Below are 21025 nucleotides of genomic sequence, written 5' to 3' on the forward strand. Positions count from 1 at the left end.
AGGACACCAGATGAGGGTGCGAAGCAGATCCAGAAGAAGGCCTGTCTAGCTTCGTTTTGCATCGGTACAAGCGCAAACCTGATTGTGCAGAGAAGAGTGGGATTTCTGAAAAAGTCATTAAAATGCTGGAAAAAGTAACAAACTTTCCTCCGAAAATATCTAAGAGAGCAGAAAACAGTGCCACCCTGAGACGTTTTTGGTAAAGCCTTCCCTAAACCGAGAAACCGTCAGCGACCTATTGCGTAAATTACATTTCTATGGCAGCAAAACGGTTCAGACTATTTTAAGATTAGAGCTATTTTAAGTTTAAGATGAGACTATTTTAAGATTGGAAACAACCAAGAGCTGAGAAAGAATAGATTCGCTCTTAAGTAGCCTGAGGCTGGGGTAGGAGAGAATCACTCTGACCCGCTGATTAATACTGCTTCCTAAGTTGGATCTAGGACTATGTATCGAATGACCTGAAAGGGACATCTTTCCTGTCACCACTAGATCCCTGATACGAAACATCTTCACCTGTAAAGTGCATATTCACGTCAACGTGACCAGCTGCCCTCGGACTTCAGGGGGAACCGAATGATGGCTGAAATACAAAGTGGTTTTCATAGAGCTAGGAAAGATCTTGAGGAAGGTAGAGGAGAGAAGTGAGTGAGGGTGTTAATACCTAGGGGTGATAATGGGACTGTCACCTTCAGAATCCACAACTTCGCTTGATGTCTTACAGAACATAAAATTCAGAAATGTTAATTATCTTTTGCAAAACCTGAGTGGTAATTGTCTTTTCTTATGAAATCCACCTTTAGGGTGCGTAATGAATGAAGAAACATTGCAGGAAAGCGTGTACAGGATTCCTGGAACACGTTGGGGAGTGCGTGGGAGGGGGAGCTGACTGCTCTATTTATCACCCCCACCGAGCCCCATCAGTCCGCTGATGTGATTGGCTGAGCAGCTGTTCTCGGTGTCCTTTCTCTCCAATATGTGTCTTTAAGGTAAGGGGCAGGGAGGGGTCCATGTACCCAGACCAAGAAGGGCCAAGCTTCACAAGTGACCTTACCAGTAGCTTCTTTCCCCAGCCAGAATCTTCCAACAAATTCTCAAGGTTGAGTCGTATCCCCCGACGACAATATAAGCATAGGGGGCGTTCTGAATATGTTGCAGAGCCAAAACTCGATTCTTTTCTAAGGATCGACTTCCATTTAGAAGGTGAGGAGAAAGGAGTGGAATTAAGGAAAGAGTACAGTGAGGTAACAGCAAGGAAAACGTCTTGATTGGTACTGCTGGAGTTCAGAGCTGCAAGCCCAACCCCAGACGAAAGAGGAACCCTGACTTTGATCACAGCCTTGACGTGGTGAAGAAATGGAGACTGACACTTTACGCAAGTCTGCGACTGCTTGTTGATGTCCGGCTGGTTCAGTGCGACCATGGTTCACCCTCAGAAAAGTAAGATAACCCGTGGGTAGAGTCCCATTTTGTATTCAAAATCGCCAGAAGTTATTTATGGAGACTCAATCTTGACACCCAAATATGACTCTTTACTGAAATACTGTCATTTATTTAGGTCTTGCACATACATACATATGTAGCTAATCATATCGTAACGCTTTGCCCAAAGAAAATTGCCTGGACGCGCCTTCCGGTACAGCTTCCTTATCCCCACCCAGCCCAGAAAAGCCTCCTGAAACGTGTGAGCCACAGCAAGACCCAGCCGAGGGGATCACACAGCAGATGGCACAGACCCGCTCGTAAATAGCGGGGCTGTCCACTGGTCATTTGAGTCTTTGGTGCTTTCTGAAAGTCCTCTTGATTTTCAAATGAAATGAAAAATTTAGACCGTAAGAAATAAAAAACGAACTTGAGAATGTGAGCGTCACTTCAGAAAGGGCCTCCCCCCACCCCCCGCCTTTTTGTGTGTGTGTGTGTGTGTGTGTGTGTGTGTGTGTGGCAAAATGCACATGACGTAAATTTTACCATTTAATCGTTAACGTGTACAATTCAGTGGCACTCAGCACAGTCACAAAGTTGTGCAACCATCACCACTATCTAGTTTCAGAACTTTATCAGCACCTCAAACAGAAACCTTATACCCATTAAAGCTTTTTGACTGTGAATGAACCTCGTCTTTTGATTCTTTTTGTGACCTCTTGCAACGCACGGAACTGGAATGTGAGCACGGCCAAGATCAGCAGCCTGTTTTGTTTGACGACCAGCCAGTGCTTGAGGGACCGGTAGCAGAGGAAAAGAACTTGGGAATGAAGAAAAACAAAGAGAAGAGAAATCGAGACCTATGGGGATGAGATGGGGGAAGAGAGAGGGCAGACCCTTCCAAGAGCTCGCCCCAGAGATCTCAGGACTGCACCCTGTCCAAAGTCACTAACCCCAAAACTAACAGCCGCCGTCTGGGCGCTTGGAGAGGGAAGAGGTCTCCACCCCCCAATCTACAATTTGCTGTTTACACTGAAGACTGCCTGACGATCTACCTTAGATAATTGTGCACCTCCGTCTCTTAGCAGAACGATTCAATGAGGTTTTTCTATTTCACGTGTCCAGAATTTACACTGGAACCCCTCGTCCCCCCAAGTACAAACTTGAAACAGTTTAACCCAGACCTACAGTGACAGACAGCAATGCAGCTGGGGAGTCCCAATCCAATGAAGGGAAATACAGAAACAACGTATTTAGAGATAGCCTAGTCTATGAATTTGCCATTGCTTACGTGACTGAATAGAGTCAAACTGAGAAAGTTCGTTCCTCGTCCAGCCCATATTCAAGCGATAGCTTCATTTTTGCATTATCTCCTGCTTCTAAGGAGCCTTAAACGATTCGATTGTATATTAGTTTAGCCATCTCATTCAACTCCGTCATAATTCAGCTGGCCACCACTGAAAAATGAAATAAAGCACAGCAAACGTATATCATGTACCCCAACACACACACCCCTCGCACACACACACTCACAAGCATTCTGTAGGGGGGCCAGTCTTCTGATGGAATAGATTTTGGTTTAGCCTCTTTTTTAAGTTTTTTTTTTAAATGTTTGTTTATTTTTGAAGGGGGGGGTGGTGGGACAGAAGATCTGAAGTGGTGTCTGTGCTAACAGCAGAGAGCACGATGCGGGGCTCAAACTCACGAACAGTGAGATCATGACTTGAGTTCATGGCTTGAGCCGAAGCTGGATGCTTAGCTGACTGAGCCACCCAGGCGACCCTTTAATCCAAAATTATACATTGTTGTGAAGTATAAACCTACTTTTCTTGCTTAGAAAATATTTCATCATTGTATACATAGTCAATATTAAGTTTGGCAAACAGGGGCACCTGAGTGGCTTAGTCAGTTAAGCATCCAACTTTGGCTCAGGTCGTGATCTCACGGCTCAGCTCGTGAGTTCAAGCCCCACGTCGGGCTCTGTGCTGACAGCTCAGGGTCTGGAACCTGCTTCGGATTCTGTGTCTTCCTCTCTCTCTGCCCCTCCCCTGATCACGTTCTCTCTCTCAAAGATAAATAAACATTAAAAAAAAAAATTTGAAAGTTTTGCAAATGTTAAACTATTTGGAGATGTGTGTGTGTGTATGTATATATATATATAATATACCTTTTAAACTTTCATTCAGTGAGTCTTTGCTGATGGTAAAGAGGCCCATAATTCATTTTTTTTGAAGTTTATTATTTATTTTGAGAGAGAGCAAGTGAGCACGAGTGGGTGAGGGAAGAGAGAGAGAATCCTAAGCAGGCTCTGCACTATCAGCATAGAGCCTGATGCGAGGCTTAACCTCGTGAACCATGAGATCATGACCTGAGCCAAAATCAAGAGTTGGATGCTTAACCGACTGAGCCACCCAGGCACCCCCATAATTTCATTTGTAAGACTATCTTTTTTGAAATTATATGATCCACAAATAACGTTTTCATTGTGAAAGATCACATGGGACGGAAAGAGCACAAGCTATAAAAAATGTCCTTACGGAGAGTTAACACACGTCAAGTATTTGATTTGTATCTTGTCAACAACTTTACCGCTTTTTGCCTATGAGAGGTGCAGGTATACACATGCAGGGCATCTGTATTTGTGGAGCAAATAATAAATGGGATTCAGTCATTCATTCATTCAACAGCTATTCACTGAAAGCCAACCCTGTGCCGGTAAGAGAGGAGAGGGAGAGAGAGAGAGAGAAGCCAGCATCTCTAAGACAAATCTGAGTTGAGATCTTGCAACGTGTTTTGTTTGATGACTTGCTTTGTTCACCGCGTATCTTGGAGGTCTTCCTGTGTCAGCACATAATGTCCTGCTCCCGTCTTTTTAGCATCCATACCCTTTAATATGGTACGTAGCCCCATAATTTAACTATTCCTATGCTGATGGAAAACGCTTTCTAGACTTTGACCTCTATGCGATGCAGTGCTAACACTTCACGGGTCATAGACACATTCCCTCACTCTACACAGAATGGCCACTTTGGATGAATGGCTCTGTTCTGCAGTATAAATGCATCCGACCTCATCGAGGAGCTATGACAAATCTGAACATATCACAGGAATGTGTTGAAGCAGGAATGAGTGCATGTGTGTGCCCGGGCACATGTGTGGGTTTATAATTTATAGATGTGAACTCTAAAACCTTAGCTATCAGCTATGTACAGCTATAGGCTTAGCACCTCCTGACACATTTTTCAAGTGCCTGAATCATCTTGAAATACTTCATTAGAACAACAGCAGAGTTCGCCGCGAAAGGGCGCAAGAATGCTTTTCATTTTTAAATGTTTAGAAATACATGTGTGTTTGGCACAGTTTCAAGGTGCTCACGTTCACTATAACCCCTTCAAGTCAACCAGTGTACAATTTCTTGGCAGCTTTTGGAAACTATTCTGTTAGCATAACCCAGACTTGTAAGTTAAGCTAGTGAAGCAATAGACATTGTCCCAAATGAAAGGACCTTTGTTTATGGCTTTTCCCTTTTTCAGTGGTTTCATGAAGAGGAATATTATACAGCATTTCCCCCCACTGTTCTCAGTCTTATTCTTTTCCAAGAGCCCCTCTTCTCTGTCTTTTTCATGGCTAAAGAGCAAATCGTCTCACCAGGGACCACATTGCCCATCAGAACTCCTTCAGCCCATGTGTTTTAAGCATCTCATAATTCTCTTCAACTTAACACATATTATCGTAAGGCTGCTTTTCACTCTGTCTCAAATTATTCTACCCTTCCTCAACTTTTTGTTTTGTTTTGTTTTGTTTTGTTTTGTTTTGTTTTGTTTTACATCTGCAAATGCTTTGCCCAGTGGCTTGACCTTAGGGTAAAATTCTCAACAGAGAAAGCAGCAGCTGCATGGTGACCAGTTGAAAACACTGGAATCGTTTGCATTTTTAGTGCCGTTTAATGAGCCCATCATCCTTCACTTCCCAAACTTGTCAGCCTTTGCCGCGTACTAAACTTGGATTTCTCTTACCCATAGTTTCCTAAACCTCTGAAGTTTGACTGGGTATGTAAACTCTCCTCTGTGTTCTTTGTGGGAAGTCAGTCAGACATCCAGTCTCTAGTGTTCTTGGATCACTCTAGCCATCTTTAATCTCTATTTTGGCTCTTCTGGTGCTTTGTTCAGATACAGCTCTTAGCTAATCAGTTCCTTTAAGAGGTAGCAATCTAGGAGCGCCTGGGTGGCTCGGTTGGTTAGGCGTCCGACTTCGGCTCAGGTCATGATCTCACTCGTTAGTGGCTTCGAGCCCCACGTAGGGCTCTGTGCTGACAGCCCAGAGCCTTGGAGCCTGCTTCAGATTATGTGTCTTCTTCTCTCTCTGCCCCCCTCCCTCCCTCTCTCTCTGTCTCTCAAAAATAAATAGACATTAAAAAAAAAAAGAGGTATCAATCTAAAGGTATGATTTATCATGGACCTATGACTGGATGCATCATCATGCTCATAGCTACTGTTTATCAGAAATATATCATGGGCTAATCTCAAAGAAATTATTTTGTTGGAGAGCGAACACTATCATAACAATTTACTTTTTTCAAACGTTTTTAAAAGTGTGTTTACTTATTTTTTAGTATTCTCTACACCCTACGTGGGGCTGGAACTCACAGCCTCAAGATCAAGAGTTGCGTGCTCTTCTGACTGAGCCAGCCAAGTGCCCCCCACCCCGCCGAATTTACTTTTTATTTTATTAAACCTAACGTCTATTAATTCCCTATTCCATGAGCCAGACATTTGTCATATTCTAGAGAAAATGAAAACGAGTGAAACTTAACCCTTACCTTTGAAAAACTTACACATAATGGGTACAAGTCAATTTGTAAGTATGCAATGTGAAGGGTCTAAAATTCCATGCGCTGCCGATCAGCACCCCTGATTGGCGTGATCCAAGGAGGCTTCATGGAGGAGGTGTCATCTGAACAGGCCTGTGATGGCTGAAGAAGAGAGTTTTGATTATGTCGATTAATTTGGCCAAACTGGATGGACATGTTCTGTCCGTCAGAAGTTAAGACGCTCAGCTGAGCATCAAAGCAGGAGTCACTGATCAGACCAGCCGGCCAATTTAGGAAACAATGAGTCAGATTTTTGTGTAAAGACCAGGAGAAAAACACATGGTATGCACTGATGTAGTCACACAGGTTAATTTAAAAGATCTACAGATGCATCTACTCAGTGGTGAATTGGATTAAAGTTCTATTTCATGCCCTTCCCTGGACAATGTGCTGCTTATATATAAAATGGCAAGATTGTCCTTCACCTTATGTTATCGAGGAAAGAAAGAAAATTAATTATAAAATCCCTTGAAAATACTAAAAACTGAAGGGGTTGTGTATGTATGTATATGTACATGTATATGTATATGTACATATAAAAAATATATATACATACATATATATACATATATATGTATATATATTTTTTTTTTGAGAGAGAGAGAGAGAGAGAGAGAGAGGTGGGAGGGGCAGAGAGAATCCCATGCAGGCTCCATGCTGTCAGCGCAGAGCCCGATGCGGGGCTTGAACTCCCAAACCATGAGATCATGACGTGAGCCCAAATCAAGAGTAGGAGGCTCAACTGACTGCCTCCCTTGGATACATATATAGGCCAGCATCGTCACAAACTCTGATCTTAAACCCTCAGCAGCAGCCAACATAGTAGATGCTTCAAGCCCTTACCCTGGGTGCCGTCACCAGATTTCCTTGGAGTACACGTCCCTGCAAAAACAACTCCATGTAAAAATTTTACTCTAGCAGACCTATGAAACTGAGTTTACATTTCTAAGCTCTAGGATCTACAGCTCTTTGAATCTTAAGATAATAAAAACTGACATACAGCTTTACAGCCCGGGGAGAGTTGGGTACGTAGGTCGTAAGTCAATACCGCCACACAGGGAGACCGCGTTAACTACTGCCTTCCTCGGCTTCATAATATTCAGCAAACGCTGCAGAGCTCATGCCTTTTCTCACCCCAATTCCATTTTCCATGGTCTTGGTTTATTTGGCCGTGTCCTTGGATTCTGAGGGTCTGCTATCTGTTGGCACAGTGCTAGACCCTGAGGACTCGGTAATGAATAAGGCAGTGGCGTGGGCACGGAAGGAAGTCAGCAAATTTACTACGAAATGTTAAGTGTCGGAGTAGAGGCATGTGCAAGGTGATGCCAGAGTAATAGAGAAGGGGCTCAAGTGCCTCAGAAGATCTGGGATGGCCTTGAGCTAAATATTAGCAAATGAATGCTCACTGGGGTGACTGGGTGGCTCGTACCATTCAAAGTCATGGAGACTTATCGTGAAATGGCTCATACCAAGGATACGCTGAAGGACGTAGCAGGGTCAGAAGCTGGAAGAAGATAGGCAGGAGCCAGATCATGGAGGTCTTTGCTTCATTAAATATAATAGCGGCATCCCACGTACATCCTCTGAGTCAAAGCTGTGTCTAATCTACGCAGCATACACATTGCTGTTGGCCCTCACAGCAAATGTACTTAAGTTGGTTTGGTTGCCGGCATTTAAAAGTCATGAGCTTTAACATCGAAAATCCGGATTTCTCTCTTCTCTTTAAAACTCAAAAGACAACACTGGACTCAAATTCCCCAATTCCAACTGGTTGGAGCGAAGTTCATGCTTCCATCTTTAGATGCAAGACAGTCCCTCAGCACTCCACACAACGCAGAGGGACACAGTCCCTCTCCCATGATCTCATCCCCAACTCATTTATGTTATGCGCCCGGCCCCTGAAGACATCCACTCTTGCAAATCCTGCTCTGTGCCCTGTTGGTCCAATCTGATACAGCTTCTCTCAGTGAAGGGAAATAAATCGTGTTTTGACAGGAATTTTTATTTTTAGTGGTCAGAAATTACTTAGGTGATCCCTCTAGAAGCAAGCAGGCCTGCAATTAAATTATCCTGTCTCAGCAACACAAAGTAGAACATCATGTTTCTAAGTGAGTTCTCCGTGTTAGTTCTAATGATTCACACCCAAGGGGGAACAAGAAAATTCATATATGGTGACCCTTCAGAGAACCCAGTACCATTTGCATCACAACAAAATTACAACCTAAAAATAACTGAAAACTAAAAATAACTGAAAAGATATTTAAAGAGAAAAGCATAGAATTATCAGATGACGTAAAAGAATACCCGAACAACCCAAAGATATTTTATATTCTTGGATGGGAATGTTTATTATTAGTGGAACCTTTTTGGAGCCATTTTTGTAGGTCAAAAATATTGGCAATTTCATCTGTTTCAACCTAAAAATACATATGCAAATTTTCCCCAAAATTATTACATAAATTCAATGGAATCCCCACCCACATCCCAATAGTACTTCTCCCAGAATTCGACTAGCTAAAACTGAAATCCATATTGACGTGTAAAGGGCTGAGATAATTATGAAGAAGAAGGGGTCACACTGTAGCAAATATCAAGACGCATTTTATCAAGCAGTCATAACTTGTGTGGGATAAATGGGTCACTGTGAACAAAGAGCCTAAAAACAGAAACACAGATATATGGAAACTTAGTATCTTGACAGAACTGTTATCATAACTCAGTGGGAGAAGAATAGATTATTCAGTAAATGATGCTGGAATAACTGGTTATTTATGCGGTAAAAATCAAATTCTTATACCACACGCATACCGCCCCCAAAAGAAAATCCAGATGGATTAAAGACCTAAATGAAAAAAGGCAAATCTCTAAGTAAATCTTCTTAAGAGATTTTATTTTTGGAAAAAAGTATATAAGGGAAATGGTTTAATATCAGTGTAGGAAACCATCTTTTTAAAACAGGCAACAGGGGGCACTTGGGGGGCTCAGTCGGTTGAACGTCCAACTTCAGCTCAGGTCATGATCTCACGGTTCATGAGTTCGAGCCCCGAGTCGGGCTCTGTGCTGACAGCTCAGAGCCTGGAGCCTGCTTCAGATTCTGTGTGTTTGTGTCTCTCTCTGTCCTTCCTCCGCTCACGGTCTCTGTCTCTCTCTCAAAATAAATAAAAAATAAAACAAGCAGCACAAAGGATAGTGGAGAATATTAACAAATTTGACTATATTAGAATTTTTTAAACTTTTGTATTAAAAATTCACAAAGTTTCAAAGACTGTTCGTAGAATGTTGGGGGGACCTTGCAGCATATTTAACCAATAAGGAATTAGTACCCAAACATATAGAGAACCTAAAATCGCTGCGAAAAAGACAAATAGGCTAATAGAAAAACGGGTGGGGGACATGAAGAGGTAATTCCCAGGAAAAGAAGCCTTCATGGCCAAAAAAAAAAAATGGAAAATGATGCTCCTTGTTCCACCTACCTGGTAATCAGAGAAATGTAGGTTAACACCGCCGTGAGATGCCGTCTCACACCCGTCATTTTGCCCCCAATTAAAACATCTGATAGCTCCAAGTATCGGGAAGTATGCGGAAGGGCAGCTCTTAGTGTTAGTGAAAGTATAAATCAGTAGTATTTTGGAAGACATTCTGTAATTCTTGGTAGAGCTGAAAATCAGTGTACTCTATAACCCAGCACAAGGAGATGTGTGCATAACCATGTACAACTGTCTGGGACAGGTGCGCTGGCAGCCTTCTTCATGGGAGCAAAAAAGCGAAAACTACCTTATGGTAGAAAAGTGGGTTTTTTTTTTATGCAATGAGCTAAATATGAGTTTTACACATGAGTTAAAAATGAACTCCAGGGGCGCCTGGGTGGCTCAGTTGGTTAAGCGTTCGTTTCAGCTCAGGTCACGATCTCATGGTTCATGAGATTGAGCCCCGCATCCAGCTCTGCACCGATAGCGTAGTCTGCTTGGAATTCTCTCTCTCTCTCTCTCTCTCTCTCAATCTCTCTCTGCCCCACCCCCTCCTGCCCACTTGCCCTCTTGGGCTCTCTCACTCAGAATAAATAAACGTTTGAAAAACAATGAACTCTATTCTACATGCATCAACCAGGATAAATATCAAAACATCATTAAATAGGAAAAGTTGAGAAAAGGCATCTACTGTATGGTGCCTTTTATTTAGAATTTTTAAAGGCACAAAACAATGTTACCTCTTCTACGGAGGTACGTACCTGTGTGGAAAAAGCACAAAAACATGCCTGAGAATGATAACACCCCACCTTTAGGATAGCGATGCCTCTGGAGAGAGGAGAGGGAAGGGGATAAGGTATCGGTGAATTGTATTCGTATAAAAAGAGAGGGGGGGAGGGGGTCTAGAGCCAGTATGGCCAAAAGTTGACCTCTGACTCTCTTCGTGGTGGGCACATGGGTTCTAGTTTTCCTGCGCTTTTAAATGTTTGAAACGGATCCCAATGAAAAAGCTAAAAAGAAAGCCCTTTGCAGAGGGTGCGCTCCTCAGTAGAATAAACAGCATCTGTATCGTAGGGACCGGGTCGGGTGAAGTGAGCGGCATGAAGGTTAAGGCGTTAAAGAAACCAGGGGACACAACTATGCGTTAAGTGTGGGCAGATCTGGGGGATGAGGAAGCATAGTAGAGGCAGTAACTGGCCTGGGTTGGCCAGAAGGGCAAGAAACAGCGACAGCAGAGAGTGAGAACGCGGCTGATGTTCTCATGTCTGCACCACTTGTCGGAGCGTAGCGTGAGGGCCGGTGAGAAAGAAGAGCTTCGCTGGGTGGCTTGGGACACCCAGCCGCCTCCTCCGCGTGACCGAAACAGGAAACGGCCCGGTGGCGTTAGCTCCACGGCATCCTTGACACTGTCTTTTCACCTTGGCAACTACGCCCCTGTCTCCTCGAGTGACACCCAAGGTCTTGGGCCTTCATTTGTTCGTTGTGTTAGCCTCAAACCAAGACTGGGGCGACAGAAAGTTGGTGGAGGTCAGGGCTGCTGCAGTGACACTCATGGGTAGGAGACCGCTGCTGCCATGAATGCTCGTCGCCCTTGGTAACCCACGCTCCAGCCACGCTCTTACTTCCTGCGATTCCCACAGGTGCCCTGTCTTCCCCTTTCCAGAACTCTCACTTCAGTTATCTCCATTGGGCCTCACGGCGGTACCATAAGATAGGCAAAGCAGGTATTATTCTCATCGTACCCATGGGCAGACACACTCACAGGCGTGAAATGCTGTAGCCAAGGCTGTGGGGAGAGTCTCACGCATCCCCCCCACCCCACCCCACCCCCATTTCCTGGGCTTAGAAGACCAGAACCGTCTTGCACTCCTCTCTGTCCACTCCTGCCTCCAGGAGGGGGCAACTCGTGCAGGTTGCTTCTACCAAGTGTCTGTTTACGTTTCTTCCTCTCTGCTTCCTGTTCCTTCATCCGGATTTGGATGCCCCGTATTCCTTGCCCGGATTACAGCTGGTGAGCTGAGCCGCAGATGCCACTTTTCCCCCGCGGCAGCCTACCCCGTCTTCTCCCTCTAGACTAAACTTCCTCAAACATTGCTTTCCTTAGGTCATTTCCCTGCTCAAAAACCTCTGTGAGCCCCTCTCTTCCTTCTACACCGAAACGGAAACTCCTCGGCCGGGGGTTCAAGGCTCTCCTCAATCTGAACTCGCTTTTTCTAGTCAAGCACCCCGGACGGGTGCTTTCAAAATAAAAATGGCTACCAAGTCTGCTTTCAAACCAGCAAAGGTTTGTGTTTTGTATTTTATCTTTTTAGATGGTCCCCGTTCGTCACGGGCGGGAGAGACCTAAAAGGCTCTTCTCTGCTGGTGGACACGTTAATGGGTATAATCTTTTTGGAAGGCAGTGCGGTTGTAAGAATCACGAGCTCTTGACCTAATACACCTGTTTCTGAAAATATATCCTAAGGAAGCAATCCGAAGTAGAGAGTAATCTTTATGCCTAAAGATGTGCGAATTGCACTCTTATTTATAGGTACGAGCAGTTAGATATAACCCTCCAGTGGCTTTTTCCGGCGCTTAGAACAAAACCTTAAATTCTTACCATGGCCTGTGGTCATTCATGGTCGGGCCTTGCGAACCCTCCCCTCTCCTGCTTGCTGGCTAAAGTCTACAGTGGTCTTTTCGCTGTCCCTGAAACTCATTGCTGCCCCAGGGACTTTAGAGATCCTCCTCCCTATGTGCCTCAGATACCCCTTCCAGATCTCCAAATAGCTCATCTTTCGCCGCCTTTCGGGTCTCTGCTCAGATGTCATCTCCCAAGAGAGCTTCCCCTAAACCCCCCCCCCCCCCCCATAACCCATGGTCCCCTTCACCTGGTTTAGTTTCTTTACGGACTTTATTGTTCCTTTAAATTACTTATCTGTAACTCTCTAAAACCATAATCGGAGCCCTTTGTAGGCAAGCGTTCGTTTGTCTCGCTCAGTCCGATATCGCCAGATCTAGAATAGCGGCTGGTATGTAGTCGGGGCTCAAAAACAGCACATGAACGGGCGAACCGTTGTTAGAAAGTGCACTTTATGGGGCGCCTGGGTGGCTCAGTCGGTTAAGCGTCCGACTTCGGCTCAGGTCACGATCTCGCGGTCCGCGGGTTTGAGCCCCGCGTCGGGCTCTGGGCTGATGGCTCAGAGCCTGGAGCCTGCTTTCGATTCTGTGTTTCCCTCTCTCTCTGCCCCTCCCCCGTTCATGCTGTGTCTCTCTCTGTCTGAAAAATAAATAAACGTTAAAAAAAAAAAAGTGCACTTTAAGAAGAATAAAGGGAAAATAGCTGGGAGGAAAGATTGTACGTTTGTTTTACATTTTCTTTATGCTTTCCAGTATTTCTCACGTTTTCCTTATTGGATGGCTCTCTTAATCAGGGGAAATGTAAACCATTTGACAAAATACAGCCTGACGCCTGGGCAGACCCATTGTATCGCCATTTCAGAACAAGCATGATTTCAGCGGCCTCTGTTAATCCTTTAAACCTCAGCTCAAGGCCCAGTTCCTCCATGGTGCCTTCCTGTGTATTCTGGTTCTCACTGGTCTCCCTCCCACCCCAGACTTTGCATTTAATTGGGTATGCTGGGCTACATGTACTCATCCTCATTCAAGAAACACTTCCTGTTTGCTGGGGTGGGGGTGGGGGGGAGGGCTGATATATGTGTATTTGGTAGGGGTTCACCTCGCCAAATCTGTTTCCACATTTGTCAAATGGAGACACAAAGACCCTGTGGGCTGGCTGTAAATGTCAGGATGTGAAGTGGCCCGTGGGGTGCTAACACCCAGCAGGCCCCCCGGTAAGTGGTGTTATTATTGGATGTGCTGCGCCCTTGACGCCCTTGACGTTGGCTCTTGAAAGGTGCCCCACCTCCTTTCTCTCCACACGGTGAATGGCCTGGGTCCCATCACCTCCAGAAGAGGGGGGGGGGGGGGTGGTGTCCGAGCTCTGCTGCATGGTGAAGGTGCTGTTCAAAAGCCTGGACCCAGAAAACACAAACAGGCCGCCGGGCCCAAGGTTGCCTAGAGCTCGGATTTCCTCGTCTGAACGCATAGCTATAGGCAAAGGGTGGTACGACAGAAGTAGCTGTTTTTGTCTGTCCCCCGCGCCCGCTAATGTAAACATCTCTCCCTCCTCAGGAATTATCTTAGGACCGGGAAGCAGCACGCTGTTTCTTGAAAGAGTCACAGAAGACGACGAAGGTGCATATCACTGCAGGGCCACCAACCAGAAGGGGTCCGTGGAAAGTTCGGCGTACCTCACTGTTCAAGGTAAACCGGCTTCAGAAAGCAACCAGAACCAGCTCAGACGGCTGTGTCCCTGTTCAACTTTCCACCTCCCGGTCTCCCGCTGCCGCCCCAGCCTGTTCCTTTCCCTGACCTCCTCGCCCCTCCCCTGTCGCTCCGGGAAGGGACCTGCTGGGTGGCCTGGCAAGGCAGAAGGGGAAGACACTGGCCGGCCACCCGAACACGGTCTCTGCAGGGAAGTAGTTCCCGGAAGAGAGGAAAGCCAGCTGCCGCCCGAGGGACGGCATTGACCCATAGAGAGTGACCTCAGTGGCCACACCTGTGACAAAGAAACCCAAGGAGGAAGAGGGGTGTAGGTAGAGGGGAAAACCCACAGTTCGTTCTTTCGCCTTTTCCGATTCCCACGAGTGAGATATCTATACGCCTCTCTTCTGAGTGTCTTCCTAAGCTGGGTTTTTTTTTTTTTTTAACGCGACGTAGGCTGCAAAATATTATCAGGGAGAAGCAACACATAAAAAAACAGACCACATTTGAGAAAAATATTCCAACTGCTTCCTCTTCGGAGGCCTCAGATAGTTCGCTGAGCAGCAAAATCCAAAGCGGCCTAATCCTACTCGGGGCTGTGGCCATGTGGCTCCCATTTGGAAACCAGTTTAGACGGCAATTGCAGTCCTCTGATGCCAGAAGTCATGCAAAACATAACATTTACAGCATCATAAAATATCAAATTGACACCTCCTTGGACCTAAATATCTATGGCCTATTGAGGTTTACATGAAAAGATGCAATTTGTTGGGTACTCTGTTTCCAGGCTCCCCGCGAGACTTCAGAATATGGAAATACTCCTGGCAGGGGAAATAGATCAGTTCTTCCGCCCTGGAAACTTACATGGCTTAAAGATTATAATTCTGAGAATTCAGACTCCTTTAAAACAGAGCATTGTCCCCATTCTTTTATGAGGAGAGGATTTTCTTTAGTTTGTTTTTTTGAGTTTATTTTGAGAGAGAGAGAGCGTGCGCGCATTAATACGCATGGGGGAGGGGCGGAAAGAGAGAGAAAATCCCACAGGCAGGCTCCATGCTGTCAGCCCTGAGTCCGACTCGGGGCTCGAACCCACGAACCATGGGATCATGACCTGAGCTGAAATCAAGAGTCCAACACTGTAATGGCTGAGCCCCCCAGGTGCCCCAACGAGTAGATGATTTTAGACAGTCTCCTGAAAAATCCCAAAACCACGCTCCCACAAATCTATACTTCCAGGAAAAGTGGGGAGTAGCATTCCCCAAATAGTTACAGTAATGGTCCTGTTTCTCTCCCAAATAATCCTCGTCTCAGAGTATTCTTTCGACTCATCTGCTTACCCCTGGAGAGAACACCTCCCTCTTCAAAGGACCTTTCATTTACTTTTAAACAAGGACTCCAGATGTGGCCGTCGGGGAGTAACTGTGTCAGGCCAGGGAGGGCCACAGATCTGAGACAGGGGTGGCCACAGAGGGCAAGGAGGTGCCCACTCCGCAGTCCAGAGGGCATTTCCCCCCCTGTGCTGCCAACAGAGCAGTTATGAAGCCCCAGGCAGGAGTGAAATGACTGACTGACCTTCATCCAGTAGCCAAGTGATGGCAGACGAGCATGAGAGCCGGGTTCTTCTCATGTCTGCCCCAGCCCCATACCCGCCCTCCTGCCGTGCATCCCTACTCTCCTCTGCCTCTACCAGGGAGCCGGGGTTGGCATCTGACCCAACGGCCGGGCAGCTGATGGCTTGGGAGAAGGCCTTGCCCGGAGGGATATTGACACAAGTTTATAGGTCTCCACAGAGACTTTCCTTCCTTTCCCTTCGCCTTTTCTGCCAGGCTGATCTGGGTTTCCCGGAAGCCACGTCGCTTCAAGGCATCTGTGCGTTTCTTCTGCCCACAGTCACGACCACCCCCCTCCTATTTGTCACAAGTCTACCCTCTGGGAGTGGTCCCCCCTGCTGGGAGGCTTTTTCTGCCCACAGGCAGAGCCATGGCACCGTGGAGGCTCCCAGGCTGGCCTAGGAGCCCGCACTCTGGCCATCAGAGAGCCTGACTCACACCCGCTGCTGAGGGCGGCCCCATGCGAACACAGCCCAGAATGTCTTTTGTCCGGGCGCCCTCCCCATGGCAGCCTGATGCTCCTTCTCCCCCGTGTCCAGTGTAGATTAGACACTTTGTACTCAGCAGCGTCCTCCAGGATCAGCTGACTCGGATACCCACCCTCTTCTCTGCCCTCGCTCTCCATGGTTCTTGAATCTTCTCATCAGTACTTCCTGTATTCTGCCTTTGGGGGTTAATTAGGCGTCCATAGGCCTGTCTTCCCTGCTGAACTGTAGACCTTGCGAGGCAGGAGTGGGGTCTGACATACTTTTGTACCCCACGCCCGTGCCCAGCACTTAGCAGGAGGCTTTATTCGGTATCTTTCTATGCAGACGTTGCTACGTAACGGGCATCCCTGATCCCATGAGCGTCGTAAGAATCCAAAGCAGTAACCAGTATTATCTTCAGTCTACAGACGGGAAGATGGGCAGTCCAGAGGGTTAAGCTATTTGCCCAAAGTCACATGACACACGCACGGTGAGGCTGACCGGGGTCCGCGTCCCGTAGCTGCGGAACGTTGCCGCCCTCCCTCCGGGCTTCCCACCCCTGGAGTGCCGCGGGGACTTGTCCTCGAGGCCTTGGCCTAAAATCGAGCTGTTGGACTTTTTCCATTACGTCCTGTTACTTGGGTTTCTCTCTACCTGGTTCTCATTTCCTGCACTGATTCCTTTTCCCACTACACGCTCCTCTGGGAAGCCAGACAGCATTAAGAATCTGGCTGCCACTGATCATTTCTACACGTTTCCATCGGCCTGGGTCATTTGCTTCTGAGGAAAGGGGAGACAGTTGCCCACGTCAGCTGCCGCTACGGAGGTCCTGACCCTGTCCTCTCCCGACGTCACCTCTCAGCCTCCCAGGCAGCCTACCTACTTCTCTCTCCTTCCATCGTCTTCCAATTCTAGAGGATCTTTTTTATCATATTTTATTTTCTGTATTTTTTTTATTTTTGAGAGAGAGATCTGAAGCGGGCTCTGCGCTGACAGCAGCCAGCCTGATACGGGGCTCAGACTCCCAAACCTCGAGATCATGACCTGAGCCGGAGTCGGGTGCTCAACCGACTGAGCCACCGAGGCGCCCCTACCGTGATCCTTTTTGAATGACTAATCTTACGACAGATGACTCCCCTGCTTCAAATATGTAGTGGTTCCTGATGGCCTGTTATCCTCATCCAGGTCCTTCCTGGCCTCCTGCAGCCTCGTGGCTCATCCCTCCCTTCACACCTGAGCTCCCCAGCCGTGCACCTGCCCGGAACCCCCTGCAGATCCGCTGTCCCTCACCTGCCTGCCCACAGCGTCTTCCTTTAGTCTCCGCGGGCTTCCTTCCCGCCTCATTCTCCCCCGGACAGCCCTACTCATCCGGACAGCTCTCTTCGGCTCTTGCTGCAGGGGGAGAGGAAGGGTCCTCCTGCCTTACCATCATCTCCCTCTGTGCTCCCAGAGCACTTGACGTATACCTTTGACGCGGTGCTTACCACGGCGTATCGTTCACTCCTCTATCCCAGAGCGTCTGAAAAATGTATCCGCGGGTTGATCCACGTAGAAAACCACCAGTGAATGTCTGAAAAGAGACATACGTCAATATCTTGCAATTTCTGGATATATATATATTATATATATATATATATAATATATATATATTGCAATATCTGGCAATAGACTTAAGCCAATCCCAGTTCGCCGGTAACTCAGCAACGCATTTATGTGCCCAGGGCTGGGCAGCGTAAGGAAGTGTAAGCCATCTCCCCTCCCCTCCGGGGGCCTTGAAAACCTAGCTGGAAGGAGATTAAGGTGCACACGGAAACCGTTAGAGCCGGATCAATAGGCACTTTGAGCTCCTCCCCAGGGTGAAGTTGAAGTGCTAGTTCGTAGCCAATACACCACACAGGGCCGCTAATCAGAGCTCAGGGAGGTCGCAGAGGCAAGAAGGGACGTGGGTAGTGAGCCGGGGTCTAAAGGAAGCCTCGGGGGACGTCGGATTGGCAAGGTGAACGGGGCAGTGAGCGATGAGGCAACAGTGTACCTTCTACGTCGTGTCCCTTGGCAACAACAAAGCCTAGGTGATTTTACCTCGTTCCTGGTGGCCAGCCCGCTGGGTTTTCTGAAGAACTGGTACTTTTGACTCATGACCTCTTTTCCCTGATGTGGCATTGATCTTCAGTAGCGCCTGGGGAAATGATCACGTTTACGAGGTGCCTACAGACTTGATATGCGTGGCTCTTTCTTTTCACCCGTCACTGTCCCCGGCTGCCGTGCTCTTTGAGTTCTTGTGTCTGCTTTTCATGTTTTTCTGCCTTCTTCCTTGCTCTCTTTTGTAATTCCCCCCGCCCCCTGCTCTCGGAGTGACGGCAAAACTCCCCTCTCCCCTTAAAAACAGATGGCCTGATCCAGCGGTCATCAAACTACCTGAAACACTGTACCCATTTATAAGAGGAGGGTAACATAAATGGGACCGTATCCTAATAGGGTAATGATAGAGCAGTGTAAGGAAAGGAGGATTGTTAGTCTAAAAACTAAGGGACGATATTATTGTTTTCCGTAAATATTTAACAAGCTTCACCCCCGGGGAGACTTTCTAACTCATTCTTTGGTACACCAGAAAAGATACCCGGAACCAAGGAAGGGAGGTGGTGGTGATGTGTCAGGAGGTAGGTTTCAGCTCCATACATAATTTTGGGTAAGGAGATTCCTAAAAAGTGGCTCTTGAGTGAATCTTATTAGTCAGATGCCGTATCTTGAGTGGAAGTCCTCGAGGCTCACTGAATGAAAAGTTGGTCCCCGGATGCTCTTCAGAATAGCTCAATGCCGTACCTGCTCAGTAATTTTATCACTGAAATTAGATCCTGGCTCTCTGGTGGCTTCAGACTTGATTTCCTAAAATATGCACACAGACCCTGCAAGCTGACCTATCTTGTCAGGTGGGGTTTAGGAAATGAAACCGAGCAAATGAGTTGTGTCTGCGGCTGTGTTTAACAGATTTGAAGAGGTTCGTGAATTAGCCAGGAAGGAAACCGTCTGCTCTTTTTATTTCCCTTGAAAAAGGATTCTTATACTCATAGATAAAACAATGTGTTATTTTTGTATCTGAAAAGGATGAGTGGATTGTGGAGTCAAAGTAGCTTCTTTAAATAATCCCAGGTCTTGTTTGCTTTGGACGGTCCAGGAGCACACGTGGAACTCTCAAAGGGGAAGTTCTAACATTAAAAACAACAACACAAAACTGTCAGTAACCAAAATAATTTCTGCAATTGACATAGCACTCAAGAGCCCATGGAAGGCAGTGGGACCGTTTCGATGAAAGCGGGGCACGTTTTCACCCAAGGACTTAAGATAAACTCGACTTTAGAATTATTATTGCAAGTAAGAACCACAACGTGTGTGTAAATACATTCTGATAACAGATTTAAGCCTTGCTATTGAAGTACGGTTTCAGTAGCCCTTATAATTACACAGGAGAAAATTCCACGTTAGACATTCTTTTGGGGACGACGGATGGATAGGAAAATCATGGAAAGCACCAAAGGACTGCCTCAGGGTCCTGCAGTCTAAATGGAAAGGCATCAGAGGTGAGATCTGTAAATGTTATGCCATAATGATTGCACATTAACACATTTCAGGAAAGGACCCACACAGCAGGAAACATACGCTGTGTTCCTTAATAAATTCTGAGAGTACAGAATAGGAAAAGCTCAAAATTATCTCAGGTATGCAGTGCCTCCCTTTTATCCCCCTTGGCCAGGCCAGCCTTCGGGTCTCGTTTCTTTTTGACACTCCTCTGAGGCTGGACGGTCCTCTGCTTTGGCTCCTCTCTTCCTGAATCCTGCCCCAAATTCACTCCCCCCGCCCCCCAGCTAGCCTGGCACTAGGAAGGATGTGATAAACTAATTCACATGAAGATGTTGGTGATTGATGTTACTGTTCTCCTGGGTGTTGGCAATTTAGAAGGGTTCCCGAGGAGAGACCAGCGCTGGCAATGGAGACGTGCACTCTCTACTCACTGATTTCACACAGGAGGGCCAGAGGACGGGATGTGCATGCCTTCGTTCTTGAGTCTAAACAATGACATCAAGCTGGCCTTGATCAGGAATTCAAAATATGGTGATGGAATTCAGCCATGATTTCTGCTCATTGAACATGCGTTAGTCTAGCTAACTTTGGTGACAACCCAGTGGGGACTTTTTTTTCCCGTTGGTGGGCAAGAATCTGAAGCGCAGAAAGATTTAGTACTTGGTTCAGGGTTACAAAGCTAGGAGGGGTGGAGCTGAGAACTGAATGTGTGGGGCAGAACCATTCCGCTCTACTGCCTCTGGGTTGGAAGGCAGGAGAGGACCCCCTGCGTGAAGCCCGGTCATCACCCCTCCTGAGCTGTGTGCCCTTGGGCCAATTACTTACCTTCCTGGTGCCTCCGTATGTTCATCTGCAAAACAGACGTTAGTAATGGTATACCAGCCCTACTGGGTTGTAAGGATTAACACACTTAGAACACTATCTGCCATATAATAGAAGCTTTTTAAATATTAGCTAACGTTGCTGTTTGTTAACATGTTAAACCACATTAACTTCAACAAAACTTTCTGCATTACGGTCTTCCAACACTTAACGAGTGAGTCACCCAAATGGTGTTCCAGACCACAAAATTCCTCTGTGGCTAAGGAGTTTAGCTTTACTAGCTTTCCTAAAAATGTGTCGTCGAGCTGAAGGCACGTGATGGCAACCTTAAATATCTCTTACCTAGAACTATCCTTGAAAGCTCACTTCTGAAAGTTTAATTTGAATAGTCTTTCCATGTCACTCTGTCCTTAAGAGAGGTTCCAAATTGGTGTCCAAAGATTCCTCAAAAGCTTTATAAATAGTATGAAAGCCAATTTTATTAGT

At 46.5% G+C, this 21025-nt stretch overlaps 1 protein-coding gene across 1 annotated transcript in view; it reads left to right on the forward strand.

The window, feature by feature from the left end:
* Positions 1-21025, forward strand: part of FLT1 (fms related receptor tyrosine kinase 1) — a 173959-nt gene that overhangs the window by 107977 nt on the left and 44957 nt on the right. The window contains exon 16 of the mRNA XM_019447888.2: positions 13933-14064. Coding sequence (XP_019303433.2) covers positions 13933-14064 — 132 coding nt within the window. The remainder of the gene's footprint in view (positions 1-13932; positions 14065-21025) is intronic.

Source organism: Panthera pardus, unplaced genomic scaffold, assembly GCF_024362965.1.
Source record: "Panthera pardus isolate Hobbes unplaced genomic scaffold, ASM2436296v1 HiC_scaffold_1, whole genome shotgun sequence".
Classification (NCBI taxonomy): Eukaryota; Metazoa; Chordata; class Mammalia; order Carnivora; family Felidae; genus Panthera; species Panthera pardus.